Here is a 16,520-nt window from a genome sequence, read left to right as displayed (position 1 = left end):
CGTCACAAAGTAGTGCACGCATTTACAGGCCCAGTTTGTGAAAGCTTTGTGCAGCGTCAGCACTTCATCGGCCGGAAGAAGGAGAAGGCCATCCAGCATGTTGAGTCCTCTTCCCGTTGTTCTCTATTTACCGTGCTTCTAAAGTGAAAACTCAGCTTAAAAATCAGCCAGATCCTCCATTAATCAGTGGTGATTTTGGGAAGGTAGAAGAAAGGTGGCAGCAATTGGTGCCTTCTTAGCTGAAAAGATCTGTGTGGAGTGGGAGATAATAACATTCCCTTTTTGGCAACGAAAGGAACACACAGACACACACAGAGGTTCATTTGGCTCCTTTCCAAAATCCTGGCTCAGGAAGCAACCAGGGATTCTCCAGCCCTACAAAGGCTTCATACACACAGTGGATTTAACTGGGTCAGTCAATGCACCTGGGAGGCGCCTTCGCATAACCTTCTCACGCTGGATTTCTTGCGACCTGAGTGAATTTTCCTTTCTGGGACTTGTGTGTATTGTGTGTGGATCCCAATTGCAGGAGATGCTGCACCATAAACCTACCAGTCAGTTAAAACAGAGGAAGGTTACGCCTGTTGTGGACCCAGAGAGAAAAGAGAGGATCTGAAGGGGAGGCTCATCCTGCAGACGGCCAGTTTCCAGGGACTCACCAGGAATGGAAGCTCCCTTTAATGGCCTCGGCCTTCTTCATCGGCAGAAATATAGATGGGTGAAAGGGAGGAGAAGGTCCCTCAGTTAGCTGGAGCCTCCGTTGGGTTCTGGTTTCCCTGCAAGGCTGGCCAGGAAGTCAGGCTGGAAGGAGGGAGGCAACTGTCAGCTGTTTATTTCTGCAGAAATAGAGAGCCTAACCTTTGGGACAGAGGTCCAAATCTAGCATGCTGTGTAAAATACAGTTCAGATATTCACACAGAAAGTTTCTTATTTACAAGCAATCTATGTGAATTCTTTCACAGGATTAGTGTTCACACTCTGTCAATTACATTTGTCCTTTTGGGTACAAGATTGCATTTGTTGTATTTAGTACAAGAGAACAAAACCTTCCTGTCCTAGCATTGTCAGGAATCGCCTGTCACAGGTCCGTAATTTGTCTGTGTGTCTCTCAAGGGAGCTGGCAAAGAGAAGGGGAGGTTAGACAGTCCAGTAGGTAATTTGATCAGTTCCAGGGTTCGCTGGCTTGTTTCTACATAATTTGATTTATTTCTGGCTGGCTTGGTGCTTCAACAGAATTTGACACCTTTCTTCTGGTGGGATGGTTTTTCCTTACCCCCCCCCCCTTTGGGGGAGAAACTACTGGTGGGGCTCAGCCGATATCAGCTCGCACTGGATTGCTGGGTTGTTGGTCCCTCTGAGCGTGACTTTCTCTGCCTGCAACTTCAGCACAGAGGAGCGCAGGCTGAGGATCGCAGCCAGGATGGCTCTGCACTCTCTGGCTCTGTCGCTTCTGCTGTTGGCGGTAGTCATTTTACGGGAGAGCTGCTTCGGTGAGTCCCTTTGGGGGCCATTGGGGGTTCTGGCCCCTTTTTCTGCTGATGGGAATCCATCCAGGGAATCTGCCTCTTTCTCCTCCCCCCAAAAGATTATTCCGAGAAAGAGAATACTGATTTGGTCCTCTTTCTAGTCTGCTGCCCCTCCCCCTTTGGCCACTCTTCGAAAGGACCCCAAAGAGTGGGTGACATTCTGATGCTGCTCTCTCCCACTCCCCTCCAGGAGAGCCCCTCTGGGAACAGGACAAGGGTGGACACCCCAGTTGTCAGTCAAGTCTACCTGGGCACCCCCAAGCGCAATTCTTTCCCTCCCCCAAAGTGGAGGTTGTCGGAAAGCGGCGTTTGCAGGTGGTTGGGTCACTTTACAAACTTCCTGGCTGCCTTCGCCTGGATCCTCTTTCCTGTCTTTTGGGAGGGTTTGATGGCTCTGAAACCACCGTCGATATCTTCACCGCTGGACGGTCCAAATTGGACCTCACTGTCCTGTAGAGACAGTGATAGAGGAGGGCACATCCTACTGATCCCAGGGACATAGGCTGGCCAGGTGTCCACTATTTGAGCGGACAGTCCGCTTTTTTCACATTATGTTCACTACTTTTTTTTCCACAAAATCGTGGACATTTTTTTAAATTCAAAAGCTTTATGATGAAATGGTACGTAATCCAAAGCTGTACAGTCTAAGAGAATAAGGATAGGAGAATCGCGTTTTGTCTTTTTTTTTCATAAGTTAGAATGAGACAAAGATCGAATATCCATTGAACTCGATTCTCCGAAAAAATTAATGATGAGATTAAAATAAAAATATATTATAAAATTATGTACAGTTCACATTTTAAAAATGTATTGTAGCTTGTGTCGACTGACTGCTTGTACCATCCGTTCGAAGTGAACTTTGTATATTTTTTTAATATTTCTCAACGTTGTACTGAAATTAAAGAATTATTCCTTAAACACAAAGAATTGATCAAAGCTGCGCAGTCAAATAAAAAATACACACGAGAGCAAAGTAAAATGTAATTTAATATTTTACATATTATTATAATATATTTGATGTTTTGAATTTTAAGTAAAGTTTTGAAGTGATTATTTTAATACGTGTTAAAATGTTTGTAAAAAAATATATAATTTAATTGTAATTTTTTTTTTAACTGCTTAACACCCCCCCCCCCCGCTTGTCCGCTATTTTTTGGAAGCAGACCAGGCAACCCTACGAGGGACACCGCAAAGTCCCTGGTTGATCCAGGATAAATCCTTTTTTCCGGCGCTGAAGAGGCAGCCATTAAGTTGTTGAAGTTGGGACAGCTCCGAACGAAAGAGAATGAGTAAAAGTGTTACGATCTGGTGAGAGGCTTTTTAAATCTGGACTTTAAGAACACCCTGAAGTGCAAATATAATTAGAATTGAAGTTAGAAGGAATTTACCGGCGGAATTGAGCCTGAATTTAAATTAATTTCCCTCCTTCCTTCTTGATTGTCACTTTCTGCTCAATCCTCTCCCCTCCCCACTCCTCGTCCTAAACCCCCGATATCCCCAGAGCTTTTTTCTAGGACAGGCAGGAATTTTCCCACCCAAAATACTCCTTTTTCCATTTCAGGAGCGCTCAGCGTGGGTCAGTTTGCAGAATCCAAAATCCAGTTGCAGCAGCTTTTCAGAAGGCACAGAAATAGTAGGCAGGATCTTAACGTTAAATAGGTGGGTTGGACACAGAAGGAGAAAAGCAGCTCTGAATAGTGACCGTGAAATGAACGGCTTGCTTGGACACAGAGCAGCCCAAACTGACCAGCCATTCCTAAATGAGGAGGGTTCACGATTGTGAGGACGCCCATGCCCAACCTGTGTTACATTCACACGTTTCTCCTCTCAGGCAGATTTCAGACTTCCTCATTGCTCAGCCCCATAAAGGGAAAGAAGCGGATTCTGGATCATGGAGGGTTCGATCCCCTCTCCTTTTGTTAGAATGATCCCTTTGGATTCTGAAATCTCCCCAGAGCAGGAACTGGATCTGGGGCTCCCTCTCCCCAAAAGCTCTGAGAAGCCACTGGGATTGTGGGGAGGAGCAGGAAGGAGGATCAGGCCTTTGTCTTGTGACTGGGAAGAACTGGGAGATGATCCTGAATGGAATGGGCAGTGGGAGTATTTATGGGCTGTGCAAATTATACCCCTTTTCCGTGCAGACACAGATTATACCCAAATAAGTCCTGGGAATGATCCTGAAAATGATCTTTAAAATCACAGATTTTCTGTGGAATAGCAATAGCAATACTGTTTAGATTTATATACTGCTTCACAGTGGTTTACAGTGTCAGGATATTACCCCCAACAATCTGGGTCCTCATTTTACTGACCTCGGAAGGATGGAAGCAATGGTGAAATGTAAAATTTGTTACTACCGGTTCTGTGGGCGTGGCTTGGTGGGGGGGTGTAATATGACTGAGTGGGCGTGGCCAACTTTTTTTTTTTTTTTTTTTACTTTTAAAGCCATTTTTTCTACAACCTCTTTGGCTGAAGTGGTTGTAAAAAAATGTTTTTAAAAGCCTCTGACAATCCCAGCTGACTTGCCTGATCGGCAGAGGCTTTTCTTTTTTTTTTTAAGCCTCTGACCATCCCAGCTGACTTGCCTGATCGGCAGAGGCTTTTCTTTTTTTTTTTAAGCCTCTGACCATCCCAGCTGACTTGCCTGATCGGCAGAGGGTTTTCTTATTCTTTTTTTAAGCCTCTGACCATCCCAGCTGACTTGCCTGATCAGCAGAGGCTTTGTTTCTGTTTTTAAAAGCATTTTTTCAGCTGAAGAGGTTGTAGAAAAAACGCTTTTAAAAATTAAATAAAAAGCCTCTGATGATTGCGCGGCTCAGCTGGGCATGGGGGTGGGGAGGGATTTTTGCTACCGGTTCTCCGAACCACCCGCCGCCATCGCTACCGGATTGGGCAATCCGGTCCGAACCGGGAGCATTTCATCCCTGGAACTTTGAGCTGGTCAGGATCGAACACCTGGCATTGGGCAGAGGTAGCCTGCAATGCTGCATTCTATCCACTGTGTCACCACGGCTCAAGGTATGAGGGTGAGCCCCGCTGAATCCTGGGTTCAAACCAACCCACTGAATCTTGGGTTCAAAGCCAATGCCTGAACTTTGGGATGGGAAGAGGAATTTCCCTGCCGGGAGGAGGGGAGGCATAAGGAAGAAGATCCGGGGTTACGCAGCTTTGCAGCTCCCTTTGACCCATCTTTGCCTTTCCGTATCTCCCAGGCAAGCAGTTTGGGTTTCCCTTAAAGATCCCATTGTCAACTGTCTGCCTAATGCACCCAAAAGAACTAAACACCTTGAGAGCCTTGGATTCCCAAAAGTAACACTTTATAGGATACACCATTTTGGTACTGAAGAATCAAAATCAGCTCTGGTTTCCCAGGCAAATGCTTGCCTAGTTAAACAATAGCTTCCCTTTCTCCCCACCCCTGGGTGATCACATTGTCCAATTTTTTTAATGGGAACAGCCCACCTTCTCAAGCAACTGCAGTTGTGACCTTGATCGTGTCCAGGCTCTCACAGTCTGTGCACAAGTTCTCAGCATTTCCCTCCCCCCAGTTCATTGGCAAGTTGAATGTCGATAATGTTTGAAAGAAGCAAAGCAGTTCAATCTTGACGCCCTGGTCTCACTCAGATTCCCCCCTCCCCTTCCCCATTTCATAAAATCTCCCCCCCTCAAATTTGCACTCATTAACAATCTATGTTGGCCCTCAATGAAGTGAGAATGGGTTTTTGTCAGTTTCCAAGCTGCCATAAGGAAAGAGAGGAGAGGCTTGAACTTTCACCTACTTAATTCCCCTGAAGAACTGTCTCCACGGAGATGGGAGGGGAGGGGGAACATTCCTGTGAACTGACGGAGATGGGATGAGAAGAGTGGCTTGGAAGATGGCCAATGAGACACAGAGAATTGGGAACCGGAAAGAGAGGTTTTGGGGGGGCCAAAGTTCAGTGCACATTGAGTCAGGGTCAGTTCGTTATGCTCAATAAAGAGAAAAATTTCCTCAAAGATCGGGCATTTGGAAATTCATTTATTTGGAGATAACAACGAAGCTTGACAGTTTTTTTCCCCTGTTGGAGGGATTAATGGGGCTTCCTGCTGTGTTTTGAGCTTCTGAGGACGGAGCCCCCCCTTCTCCCTGTGGGGTACATGCAGCCTCCTTGGGGCAGAGTCTAAGCAATCCAGCAAGGGGGGTTGACGGAGGCCTTCCTGGAAAGGGAGAGGACACAATTGAAGGTGACCACACAAAGTTTGGTGATCCTACTCTCTCTTCGGTCCTGCTTTCCCTTCCCTTCCTCTCTCTCCCCAAACCTCTCTGCCCTCCAACCCTTCAGTCCCTCCAGAAGATGCTCCTTTGTCCCTCTGTCGCTCCCTCATTCCACCATCTGCTTATTCTTTCTCTCCCATCATCTCTCCCAGGGGTGAAATACTACTGGTTCGGACCGGTTCAGCTGAACTGGTAGCGACAGTGGTGCGTGTTTCAGAGAACCGGTAGCAGCGGAAGCGCAAGGCTCCGCACACCTGCCCCGACGTCATTACTTCCTGGTTTTAACCAGGAAGTAACCTGTTTTTGAGCCTCTGTGCATGTGCAGAGGGTCCAAGCGCACAGGTGACATGCGAAGCAAAGGTGCGCACACCCTTCCGAACCGGTAGGGAAGTTAAATAGATTTCACCCCTGATCTCTCCCTTTGTTTTCCCCTTCCTTCTCCACCCCCAAGTCTCTTCTTCTTCCTTCCAGACCTGAAAAGGGGGCCAGCTGGGCCCCACAGGATCAGGGTCCTTCAGCCGAAGTCCCCTAACTCTGCCCCTCTGGCTCCCTTCCAGGCACCTCCTCCCACTCCCTGAAGTATTTCTACACCTCCATCTCGGACCCCAATCAGGAGCTGCCCCAATTTGTTCTTCTGGGGATTGTGGACGGTCAAGTCTTTGTTCACTATGACACCCACAGCCGGAAGCTGGAGCCTCGAGTCTCCTGGGTAGAGAAGGCGGGGAAGGTGCATCCCAAGTACTGGGACAGTCAAACCCAGATATCACATGGCGAAGAGGAGGCGTTCAGAGTAAGCCTGGTGAATCTGAGGAGTCGGTACAATCAGAGCGAAGGTGAGTGATGGGGTAGGTGGCTCCTCCTGACCATATTCCCCATTCCCAGGAACCAGCGGGGGGAGGTCCGGGGTGGTGGTGGCCACTTCAAAGGGAAAGGCTGCTTCCACACCTTTTAAAAAAGAACATCTATTCTTTTTTAAAAAAAAATAGTATAAGATTGTCCTTGCCTCCATAGCTGACATTTTCTGCCAACTACAGTTAATAAAAACATTTTTAAAGGTATCCATCTATCTGTCTGAATATTGATAGGATGCCCCTGGTGGAGAAGGGAGGAAGGAGACAAGCCAGAGTGGAGGGGAGCCTCCTTTCCAGGCTAAACAGCCCCAAATGTCCCAACTTTTTTTATTTTATTTTATTTTAATTTTATTTAGTTTGTTGAACATGTACAAGATAACAGGTATAGGTATAAACATGGACATAAACAAGGAATGAGTATAAATAAATGGGGACAGTAGGACAGGGACTGTAGGCACGCTGGTGCGCTTACGCATGCCCCCTTTACGGACCTCTTAGGAACAGGATGAGATCCATGGTAGACAATTTAAGGTTGAAGCTGTGAGGGTTAGAGGATGTAACAACGGAGTCAGGTAGAGCATTCCAGGCATTGACCACTCTGTTGCTGAAGTTGTATTTTCTTCAATCAAGTTTGGAGCGGTTTACCTTGAGTTTGTATCTATTGTTTGCCCGTGTATTGTTGAGGTTGAAGCTGAAGTAGTCATTGACAGGCAGGATGTTGTAGCAGACAATTTTGTGTACTATGCTTCGGTCAGACCATAGGCGGCATAGTTCCAGGTTGTCCAAGCCCAAAATTTTAAGCCTCATGGTGTAAGGGATTCTATTGTGAGCAGAGGAGTGGAGGACTCTTCTCATGAAATACCTCTGGACCTGCTCAATTGTATCAATGTCAGATATTCCAGGCAGACGAGCTGTATTCAAGAATTGGTTTGATGTGACTGTGATGATGCAACTTATTATCATATATGGTGGACTTGTAAAAAAATCAAAGCATTTTGGATAAAGATTTGGTGGGTGATGCAGAATATTTTAAAAAAAAGATTGAAATTTACTCCGCACTTGTTTCTATTGGGTATAACTACGGACTGTACAGTTGTAGAGACTAAACTGATCCTGAACTTGATAACAGCAGCAAGATTGTTGATAGCACAACATTGGAAGAAGGACTTTTTGCCTACTATTGATGCTTGGATATTGAAAGTAACTAACTTAGCTGAAATGGCTAAAATTTCAGCATATGTGAAGGATCATACACAAGAAAGATATATACAGGACTGGAGAAGATGGATTGATTATATTCAAAATAAGTATCAGACTAAAAAATATCAAATAGCTTATGAATGAATCTTTAATTGTATAAGCGCTACATGAGTGATATTAGAAGTATTATATCTAAGAAGCAGGATTTTATCTATGGGGGGTTAAGAATTATTTTTTAGAGGGTGTTAGTTTACTGGTTGGTTAAGCAATTTAGTTTATTGTTAAAAGTTAATAGAAATACCTTGTGTTCTGCTCTGAGAAGTCGGGGAGGGGGAGGGGGAGGGAGGGTTGGGTGGGAGGGTTGTGGGAAAACTATGTTTTTTTCTCTAATAAAACTTTTTCAATAAAAAAAAAAAGAATTGGTCTGGCAAAGGTTTCGTATGCCCTAGTTCACAGTACAATGTTATCGGAGAAGAAGCTTCGCAAGATTAGGTTAACAACTCTTAATACCTTTTTGGCAATGCTGTTATGGTGAGCTCTGACACTTAGATCATTTGAGATGAGTACTCCTAAGTCCTTGACAGAGTGAAGGTCGTCTACGAGGTCATATCCACCCAGCTTGTGTTCTGATTTTTGTTGCCAATGTGTAGGACAGAGCATTTGCTAGTTGAGATTTGGAGTTGCCAATTTCACAATCATTCTGACAGATAGTCTAGGTCACTTTGCAGGGCAGCAGCATTGTCGGTGGTGTTAAATAGTTTTACGTCATCAGTGAAGAGGACGCAGCTGCTTGTGATATGATCACAAAGGTCATTTATGTAAAGCAGAAAGAGTGTGGGTCCTTTCCTCAAAGGGAGGCTCCTTCCAACCTCCCATCGCCTGAGTTGCCTCCTCTGGACCTTCTCCAACTCCCTCCTTTCCTTTTCGGAGGTCTTTGACCAGAACTGCACATAATATTCTAGATGTGGTCCAGGGGTGGGTTCTAATTTTTTTTACTACCGGTTCTGTGGGTGTGGCTTATTTTGTGGGTGTGGCTTGGTGGTGGGGGTAATGTGACTGGGTGGGCGTGGCCAACTTTTTTTTTTAACTTTTAAAAGCATTTTTTCTACAACCCTAAGAGGTTGCAGAAAAAAATGCTTTTAGAAGCCTCTGACGATAAGGCAACTCAGCTGGGATCGTCAGAGGCTTTTAAAGGCATTTTTTTTCCAGAAATTTTTTTTTGGGAGAAAAAAATGCTTTTAAAAGTTTTTTTTTTAAAAAAGCCTCTGATGAGGTGGGCAGGGAAAGCGATTGGTGATCGGGCTGGGGACCGGTTCGAGGGCGTAGCCAGCCAATGTTATTACCGGTTCTTTGAACTACTACAAATTTTTACTACCAGTTCTTGCGAACCGGTGTGAACCGGGAGCAACCCACGACTTATGTGGTCCCACCTTGGATTTATGCAAAGGCTTTATTTATTTATTAAATGTATTTATATGCCGCCATTCTCCCAAAGGACTCAGGGCGGCGAACACAAGTTAAGAAACAAGTACAATAAAATCATAATTTAATCCAAATAATTAATTAGTAGTCAATAATAAAGCCCGGAATCAGTCTCAGCCTATTTGTTTGAAAAGCCAAGTCTTCAAGTCCCGACGGAAGGAGCGGAGATCAGGAGCCGTCCAGAGCTCAGTAGGCAATTTATGACAATAGCTTCTGTGTTTTCAATACCATTTTAATGATTGCTGACATCCTGTTAGTCTTTTTCATTTTTTACATATAATTTGTACTAAAACATTTCAACAAGAAGATAAAAGCTAATACAAAGTAATAAAAAGTCAATCAAAGAAAAATAAAAAAGTACAAGAAAAGAAAACCAGCCTAAGAAAATTAGTAAAGAAAAAAGACATGAAGAAATGATTTCTGATATTCTTCAGAGCAGTTATAAATATAAATATATTTTAGCCCCTCTAAAGCAGCCATTCTCAATATTTTGACCCTGGAGGAACCCTTGAACTATTTTTCGGGCCTGCTTGTATATTTCTGCTTAGCCCAAAATGGGAACCACCCCTTGTGACCTGGTAATATTTGTGAATATAGAGCCAAGCTTTATAGTCACAGGGATCCCTGCAGGCTTCTTTGCAGATCTACCAGATCCTCTTCGAGGCCTCAAGATTCTCAGTCCCTCTTTGCAGCCACAGATTCAGCAACCCTCTGGGATCCATCCCTTTCTTTCGCCCCCCCCCAAAAAAGTCTCCCCTGCAGAGGAACGGCAGAAGGAAAGATGGAAGGATATCCATCCCTCCAATTTTTCTGCAATTCCTTTTCTTCTGGGCCTCCCTTGGAATCCTCTGCTGGCCTTTCCAGGTTCCCTTTTCCTGGGGAGATTCTGGGGCTCCATCCTAGGTGGGGGGGGGGGAAATGCAGGGAGGCAGGTCGAAGGGGGGGAGAAGGGCAGGTTATTGATGGGGGCTTTCTTTCCCTTGAAGGCTAGGGAGGAAATGGGGGTGTCAGTGCCCTTGTCAACGTTCCTGCAGCGAAGGAGGGTCTCTGTCTATCTTGAGGACTCTCCAAACCATCATCTTGTCCCTATTTCAGGCCTTCACACATTGCAGAGGATGTATGGCTGTGAGCTCCAGAGAGATGGGAGCAAAAGAGGGTTTCTGCAGCTTGGATATGATGGAAGGACCTTTATCACCTTCGACAAGGAGACCCTCACCTGGGTGGCTCCCAACCCCTTGGCACAGATCACCCAGAGGAAATGGGATGCTATTCCAGGAAAGAGTCAAGGACATAAGGCCTACCTGGAGGAGGAATGCATTGAGTGGCTCCAGAGGTACCTGTCCCATGGGAAGGAGACTCTCTTGAGGACAGGTAAGCATCTGGATCCAGGCTGGAGTTTCCTCCTTTATGGCCAGATTTCTTGGATGCTTTTGGCCCCTTTGGGTCCCTTGTCTTGGTGCCTGGATGCTTGTGGAGTGGAAAGTACTGGGAGACTTTCCTGCCCCTCCCAAGTTTCTCATCCACCTTCTAGGCTCTGGTAGGACTCAGTTAATTCTGGGGGTGCCATTTCTGCAGAGACCCCCGTGGTGACAATGAGCAGCAGGACGGAGGCTGAGGATGGAATGGAGACGCACATCTGCCAGGTCCATGGCTTCTACCCCAAGGAGATCGATGCCTCCTGGAGGAGGGACAGGGAGGTCTGGCTGCAGGACACCCTCCATGGGTCTGTGGCCCCCAATGCGGATGGGACCTACCACTACTGGCTCAGCATCCGGATCGATCCTAAAGAGAGAGGCCGCTATCGGTGCCACGTGGAGCACGATGGCCTGCAGGAGCCTCTGGATGTGGCCATAAAAGGTAAGAAGCTGCAGGGAGGGAAAGGCTGGGCTGTTTTTCTGGCTGGATGGTTGTGGGAGAGAAATTTGATCTCAGCTGTGTCCAGCTGTGAGCATACCTGAGCTTTAAGCTGTTGGTTTTTCCTATGTTTGAGGTTGATGGTTCTGCAGGGACCAGTACATAGAATTGGCTTCAGGTGATTTAAGGGAAGCAACAGAATCCCATCACATGAGTTGACCGGTCCTGATTAAATGCCCTTAGAGTCTCTTAGCCTTTGTCACTGGCCTGTTTCCTATCTCCAGCCATGGAGCAGCAGTTATAATGAGCACCCAAAAAAGATTTTATTTTCTTTAGCCTTCCCAAAGTACAAAAGTCAGTACAAAAGTCCCTTTTCTTAAGGCCAAATTTCATTTAAATTGTTGAACTGCAGCTGACTTCAGGAAATGCACAGAGTGGCTGAACTGAAGCCTCCGTAGTCTGAGTAAAATAAAATTAAAAAATCCTTTTTTAAAAAAAACCAAGCATCAATCCATCAGGGCCGTGGCTGCTCTTCAGTGAGAGTCCTCAGTTTTGTGCAAGAAAAATGGAAAGTTCCCTTCCTTAATCCTGCCCCCCCTGGAGCCCCCACCAAATCTGATTCTGCCATTTGAGGGACCCTCTAGAAATTGGATACCATCATATTCCATTTTTCATCCTGAAATTCTGAAAGTAAAAAAATTACAATTGGTCTGGACTGGTCACAACTCCCCATCGCCATCCAGAAATCAGAGGAGGCAGTAGCATGATATAAATTAGACATTAAAATTATAAATTCTGTCCCCGTGTACTTCCCCCCTCAAATGCTACAATGCAGGTTCCAGATCAGCAGAATTTTTTATTTTTTATTTGTGGTTGAGCAGAATGAAACAGAGAACAAGGGATCTCTAAAAGATGACAAGGTCATTTGGAGGTTCCATGGTATTAAAGCTTTATGGTAAATTGGGCATTTTGTCTCATAAAAACTCCATCCAGAGTCAGTCAAAGGCCTCATCAGCTAATCAAAGTAGGCCGGATGGACGGACAATGAAGGGGGATCCAGAGCTGGTTCGAAAATCTTCTTCCAGGAGTCCCCATTGATGGGTCCTCACCAGGTTGAAGATATCAAATGGGTGCCAGAAGAATCAGCCCTTTGTCCTCTGTTCTTCAATATTCCCTTTAGTGATTTGGAGGAATCAATAGAGCAAATAGCTATCCAATTTGAAGATGATATAAAACTGGGCGAGTGACCTAATGTCCTCAAAGAAGGAAGTGAAATTCAGAACAGGCTGAGAGAAACACAATGAAATGGAAGAGGAACTCAAAAGAAAATAATGTCCGGGAAGGATGAAAGTCTCAAATGAGCTACTAAAGACACAATTGCATCTGGCTGAATACTTTAATGGATCCCGTTCTGAGCAAATGGTAAGACTAGATGACCTCTTAAGTTCCTTCCTTCTAACTCTAGGATTCTAAGTGCGATGTTCTTCACTTAAGAAATAAACATCAAAGGAGGAAGTATTGGGCAGGGGATATTTGGCTTGATAGGAGATAGAATATGAGTCTGAAGTATAGTGAACCTTTTAAGAAGGCATTGTGCAATTTTAGGCTACCCCAAATAAGATATAACTTCCAAATGATGAGGGTAAATTTCTCCGTGTTCTGCCATGATCAGAGCTTGTCTCAAGGAGAAGGTCCAGTTCTGGGCAACACCCATTAATGCGGATTTAGAGCCATTGGAAAAAGTTCACAGTTTCCGGAATGAACTTCTATTCATTCTGTAGATGAATAGAAGAAGCTCAGCATGTTTAGCCTCGAGTGAAGGTGCTAGTGGGGTACGTAATAGGGCTGCCCTGGGATTCCCACCTCAGTTGGAAGCTCCAAATGCAAAGACTGAAACAATTTCTATCATGCCACTTCCTGGCTAGAAGACAGAGTATAGGAAGTGAGCATTCATTCTTTTCTTCTTCTTCAGGGGAAGAGACCCATCTTACAAGAGATAAAGAAAATGAAACTATACTTTTAAAAAAAGGGGGATAGATGATATGAAGCCTCTTGCTTTAAATAATAAAATGCTAATATTCAAGGGGGGAAAAGAAAGCTACTGGATTTCCTGAAGGACATAAAGAACAAATCAGCCAGCCTGGCCCCAATTTCTCTAGGGTTCACTTACAAGGTCCTGGGATCTCTTCCTGCAGTTCTCTCAGCCGCCTGAGGAGGACTCAGGTTCTTTGTGGACTATCAAACCACAACAGACTTAAGTGTTGCATCCAGAATACCTTCACTGATTCATGTTTCCCCGATTGCATAATTAAAATAACCAGGTGCAATTTTTCTTGTTTGGGCAATGAGATGCTTGAAGTCAAATTTACATAAAATAATCATTCAAAGAAATTTATTAGGATCTGTTGCATGGATAGATTGGGAGTTGATCCTCAGTATCATGAGCTTTCCTGCCAAGGATTTTAATCATGGTTTTTCTCTCAAAGCTGCTGGAGCACTGGTTAAACTAGATGTAATAAAAGTTAAGGCAATGGTTGGGTTGAAATATCTCCTAATCATGTTGTGGCTTGATTGTTTAGACTTAGCACACAATAATCATCCTGGCCTCCTTCCACATTCTAAATTTTTATATGCTGTTTTTATAGTTTAAGATTTTATTGTAGACTGCTTAGTGTTCCTCCATGAGGGAGATGGGCAGTTTAAAAATATGAAGAATGAATAGGAAGAAAGAGAGAGAGAAAAGAGAGAAAGAAAAAGAAAGGAAGGAAGGAAGGAAGGAAGGAAAGGAAGGAAGGAAAGGAAGGAAGGAAGGAAGGAAGGAAGGAAAGAAGAAAAAGAAAAGAGTCGGCTACTTTCATGCTGGCTGATCTGAGACAAAAGCAGCGTCATGAGGACATGTCATGTAAACAATGGCTTGCAAGGCGTCTTCATGCTACAGTTAGAGGGACATGAAGAGAAGCCCTTTAGACTGTTTAATGTTGGGAATTCCCAGCCCTTTGGCATAATTAGGTGCTACCTGCCACCAAATGGGGATGATTGTTTGGGGTTCTCCTTCAATGATCTGCTCTTTCTCCCAATTCAGTTCCAGAATCCAACCTGGGCCTCATCATCGGCTGCGTTGTGGCTTCTCTTGTTCTGGTGTGTGTGATTGTTGGGACTTTGATATTCTTCAGTAAGTATCTTTTTTTTTTTTGGGTGTGTGTGTGTGAGATAGTCTCTCCCTTTGGGGAGATTCTTCTGGGCTTCCTTTTGTCCCGTTTTCCCAGCCCTCTTTGGGAGCATCGGAGATCTCGGCCTCTTGGTGGGACACCAGTCTCCGTTTGGCTAAGGTTGTTGGAGGTTGGGACAGTCCTGTTTTCTTTTGAGTTGGGAAAAGGCATCTCTGTTCTGTCCCTCTCAAAGTCTTTGGTCAAAGAGCAGCAGAGAAGGATTTCCACGAAAACCTTCCTCCCTTCCCAACTACTGCTGCTTCCCCCAATTCCCATTCATCCATCTCAGAGTCAGCAGGTCTCTTTTGGGGCAAATCTGTTCAGTTTGTCTTCTGAAGATCTTCCTGTGTCTCTTAATAGGAATGGCCTGGAGTTGTTTTGACTAAACAACTGTAAAATACCTCCTGGGGCTCTTCCCTCTACACAGGGGGGGAATTTGATGATTTCTAGTGGATTCTTTTGAGCTTTGGCTATTTTTTCTTTTTGCAGAGAAACATCAAACTAGATGCAGAGCAGCATCAAGTGAGTGCTTTGTCCTCTTTACACGGTAGCTCCAAGTCAGAGTGAGAATCAGAGGCAGCATCCGTTGAGATATGTGTGTGAGTGTGTGTGCAAACACAAAAGAAGTTCATGAAGAGTTCTGCTATTTTCTTCTTCCTCTCAAGAACTAATCTGTGGAAAGTGGGTCTCTTTGCACAACAGCCAGGCTGTTCTTGGGCGTGGAGACCCCAAGGAGAAACATCTGGGACAAGGAGCCCTCAAGAAGGTGAGAAGACTGAGCTGGGTGGAAGATCCCTCTGATTGAGAAAATGCTCTGTTTTCCAAGAAGGTGTAAAGGAAAAACTTGGCCATCACATGATCAGCAGGAAGCATTTTGAGAAGAAAGGAGCTTTGGTAAATGCCAGCTGGATCTCCTCTTGCTCTGCCACCACAAGGCTCTCCAACTATGAACTGATTGGAAAAAGAGACTTCGGAGCCATCTGTAGCTTGTGCTCCTTCTGTGTCTGGTTCTGGTGAAACACGAATCTATTTGGGTAGTTTGGGACAATTTTGCTAGGGAACCTGAGGAGCAAATCATTCAGATCCGTTCAGAGAGAGAAGAGACCTGGGGAAGTCAGGAGGGGATGACTGAGATGTTGTCTTCCCAGGTGATGTGGGATGAATTTGGTCTTGTCCCTCCTGAGCAAATGGATGGGGCCCTTTGCAGCAGAGGCTCTACCAAATGTCCTTGGCACTTCCTGCCCTTCCTGGCTGGTGAAAACCTCTGCAGTTGACAGGGAACATGGCAGGGGTGAAATGCTCCCAGTTCGGACCAGATCGTGTGATCCAGTAGCGATGGAGGCGGGTGGTTCGGAGAATTGGTAGCAAAAATCCCTGCCCCCCCCCCCATGCCCAGCTGAGCCCTGCAATCATTAGAGGCTCTTTTTTTTAGTTTTTAAAAGCATTTTTTCTACAACCTCTTCGGCCGAAAAAAATGCTTTTAAAAGTAAAAAAAAAAGCCTCTGATGATTGTGCGGCTCAGCTGGGATCGTCAGAGGCTTTTAAAAGCATTTTTTTACAACCTCTTCAGAGGTTTTAGAAAAAATGCTTTTAAGAGCCTCTGACGATCCAAGCTGAATTGCCTAATCGGCAGAAGCTTTTTTTTCTTTTAAATGCCTCTGACGATCCAAGCTGAGTTGCCTGATCATCAGAGGCTTTTTTTCTTTTAAATGCTTCTGACGATCAGGCAACTCAGTTGGGATCGTCAGAGCCTTTTGAAAGCATTTTTTTTACAACCTCTTCACCGAACCCCTTGCTAAAATTTTTGAAGTCCACTCCTGCCCGCAGTGTTACCAACCCATTTCCTTCCAGGTAAGGTGAAGGTCTCTCTTTGCTTCATGGACACAACCATGAAGCTTTCTTGGCATCGAGACAGAAATGGCCAATCGCACCTTCTTTCAGGATGGTTTTTGAGGGCCAGCCTGGAAAACAGGCCTTGCCTATTAGACAAATACTAAACGGCCTAACCCAGTTTGTATTTTCAGATTTAAAAAGGCTTGAAGGGAGTCTGCCAATTCAGGTGGTGGCAGGTAGGAGTCCTGACCCACTTGGAGCAAATGAGTGAAGGGATCTTTCGTAAACACCTTTCCCAATGAATGGAAGC

The 16,520-nt window shown here is 45.0% G+C and overlaps 1 protein-coding gene across 1 annotated transcript; it reads left to right on the top strand.

The window, feature by feature from the left end:
• The first annotated feature begins 840 nt into the window (after window positions 1–840).
• LOC117668283 (major histocompatibility complex class I-related protein 1-like) lies at window positions 841–15,814 on the top strand. The gene is made up of 6 exons (XM_034422062.3): window positions 841–1,490; window positions 6,339–6,614; window positions 10,410–10,685; window positions 10,890–11,171; window positions 14,257–14,340; window positions 14,867–15,814. Exons 1-6 carry the CDS (start codon window positions 1,259–1,261, stop codon window positions 14,926–14,928), a joined length of 1,212 nt encoding a protein of 403 aa, XP_034277953.2. The 5' UTR covers window positions 841–1,258; the 3' UTR covers window positions 14,929–15,814.
• Window positions 15,815–16,520: the final 706 nt, after the last annotated feature.

This window comes from Pantherophis guttatus, chromosome 2 (assembly GCF_059756535.1).
Source record: "Pantherophis guttatus breed Tessera chromosome 2, ASM5975653v1, whole genome shotgun sequence".
Lineage (NCBI taxonomy): Eukaryota > Metazoa > Chordata > Lepidosauria > Squamata > Colubridae > Pantherophis > Pantherophis guttatus.
The sequence above is the reverse complement of the archived record's forward strand: the minus strand, read 5'-3'. Positions and strand labels throughout refer to the sequence as shown.